We start from the raw sequence: 2,457 nt of genomic DNA, 5'->3' as shown, positions 1-2,457 counted from the left end.
CACTCGTGTTCTTCCATATGGTAACAAAACAAAATAATAACCACTCTACATCTTACTATTACCAGTAATCGGATCTTAAAGATATAACGAAAACTTCTTTAGTATTGACACGCTTCTTATCCAAGAATTAGCAAAGATTTCGTTGTAAATTTAACACCTTTGATGTGGTATTCCCAACACGTCAGTTGTTAGAACACTCGCTTCACACTCAAAGAGACTTAGATCAAGTCCATGTGAATTCAAGACTTTTTTTTCAGACACCCCCCCCCCTCTCTGTCCAAATAGCTGTAATTGGGTAGCTGAATGTTAAATTCGGCAGAAAGTAATTTGCGATAGACTAATGTCCTATCAAAAGGGTAAGTAGCAAATTATATTGTTTGTTTCACGATATAGAAACAGAGATAAAGAAGAAGAAGAAGAAGAAGAAGAAGAAGAAGAAGAAGAAGAAGAAGAAGAAGAAGAAGAAGAAGAAGAAGAAGAAGAAGAAGCAGAAGAATGAGGGGGAGGAGGAGGAGGAGGAGAAGAAGAAGAAGAAGAAGAAGAAGAAGAAGAAGAAGAAGAAGAAAGAAGAAGAAGAAGAAGAAGAAGAAGAAGAAGAAGAAGAAGGAGGAGGAGGAGGAGGAGGAGGAGGAGGAGGAGGAGGGGAGAAGAAGAAGAAGAAGAAGAAGAAGAAGAAGAAGAAGAAGAAGAAGAAGAAGAAGAAGAAGAAGAAGAAGAAGAAGAAGAAGAAGAAGAAGAAGAAGAAGAAGAAGAAGAAGAAGAAGAAGAAGAAGAAGTAGAAGAAGAAGAAGAAGAAAAAGAAGAAGAAGAAGAAGAAAAATGATACAAGGCACCGCAGAATGACGTTTCATTATTAGTCATGAGGTGACAGGTTCCATCTCCGACGCGCTATGTGACTTTGAGTAAGTCCTCTTGCCCTTGCTCTCTTTGCGGCGCTGCACTGCGGCGGACCCCTAGATTACTTCATTCATCCATTGGAATAAAATTTAGAGGTAAATTTCCTTTCGGGATAAAAAAAGAGAATTTATTTTTTTTCATTTCATTTATTTTTTCACGACTCGATGTTAGGAAGCTTGTAAACTGTTCCTAATACTTAATTGTGTACGCCTCATTGAACTGTATTACGGAAAAGGTGCTATTTAGCTTTTAAATTGAGCTTTATATAGCGCAATATCCACTAAATGTGCTCAAAGCGCTTTACAAGGGGACCCTGGCCAACAGCAACATTTAACATGAAGGACGGGACATGACGCCTGTTAGGCGATATTACAATTTTTTTCGGACAAAGACAACGCTGTTAACGGCCAGGTACTCATTTTACACCTGAGTACGGTGAGAGAATGTGAGTAAAGAGCCTTTTCCAAGGACTCAACTATGCGTCGAGCGCGAGGCTCGAACCCAAGACCTTCCGATCTGAAAGCGAGTGTCGTACCACTAGACCACATAGCCGCTATGAAATTAAACTAATTCCATCAAAATTATTACGGAGATAATTTATAAAACTTTTCCTCCAAACAGATGGGTGGCTGATTTAATGTATGACAACAATTGGATTCCTCTGATGTTTCGTAGATGGCTACCCGTCCTAGCAGGTTTTCTTATCGTCCCTGTTTTTTACAATTACGTGGACCCAACTGTGGAACTTATACTTATGGATGATGGAATTAAAGAGATTATAAATCGACTGAAGCCACCAAAAAAGCAATAGGAATATAAAGACATAAAGAACACAAAGACACAGTTGTCACCCAATTGACCTCACCAGTTAACTGCCGAACTCTAGAAAGAAAAAAAACCGCGTATCTAAAACTTCAGCCAGCAAATTCGTCCTTCAAATACCAATCGATTTAAATGCAACCTACTGTCTTAAAACGGTACTATGTCGGTATGAACCGGCTGCTAAAAAGTCAATTTAAAGTTAAACTGATTAAAAATGGGAAATCGTGGTTATGCAGCGCTCTAAAATACTGCATTCATTTTCCCCAATAAAACATATAAACTCCAATCTAGGCTGATATAAATTCAATTTTTACCATCTCATCCACCCTCGACGACGACATAATACAGTTTTGAGGCAATGGGTCACAGATGACCCTCATCGTGGCAAACACTCTCAAATCTGGGTCCCAGGTTTGAGAATGTTGCCACGATGAGGGCTTCATAAATCAATCGATATTTGAAGGACGAATTTTCCGGTTATGTGTCTAAATTCATGTCTCTACAGACTGCGGCAGTTAAGTTATGGTTAACTAAACAAAACAAGTTCTGATCTCGTAATGTGTGGACTTGTTTTACAACACTCGCCTTTGCATCGACAGTTCCCTGTATCGAGTCTCTTTGCGGCGTAAAAAAGGACTCTTAATTCACGTTTTGTCAACATAATCAGGTGTAAAATGAATACTTGGCATGTAATATCGTTGTCTTTGTCAAAATAAAATTTGTAATAATATGGCCTTA

At 38.6% G+C, this 2,457-nt stretch overlaps 1 protein-coding gene across 7 annotated transcripts in view; it reads left to right on the top strand.

Moving 5' to 3' along the window:
* LOC144967153 (mitochondrial fission process protein 1-like) overlaps window positions 1-2,457 on the top strand; it is a 9,374-nt gene extending 6,917 nt beyond the window's left edge. For all 7 annotated transcript variants that reach the window (XM_078904040.1, XM_078904035.1, XM_078904037.1 and 4 more), the window contains one exon: window positions 1,519-2,457. In XM_078904040.1, the coding sequence (XP_078760166.1) occupies window positions 1,519-1,708 (190 nt within the window). In that variant the 3' untranslated portion in view covers window positions 1,709-2,457. The remainder of the gene's footprint in view (window positions 1-1,518) is intronic.

This window comes from Berghia stephanieae, chromosome 3 (genome assembly GCF_034508935.2).
Source record: "Berghia stephanieae isolate SIO BIC M18660-M18661 chromosome 3, UCSD_Bste_1.3, whole genome shotgun sequence".
Taxonomy (NCBI): domain Eukaryota; kingdom Metazoa; phylum Mollusca; class Gastropoda; order Nudibranchia; family Aeolidiidae; genus Berghia; species Berghia stephanieae.
The sequence above is the reverse complement of the archived record's forward strand: the minus strand, read 5'-3'. Positions and strand labels throughout refer to the sequence as shown.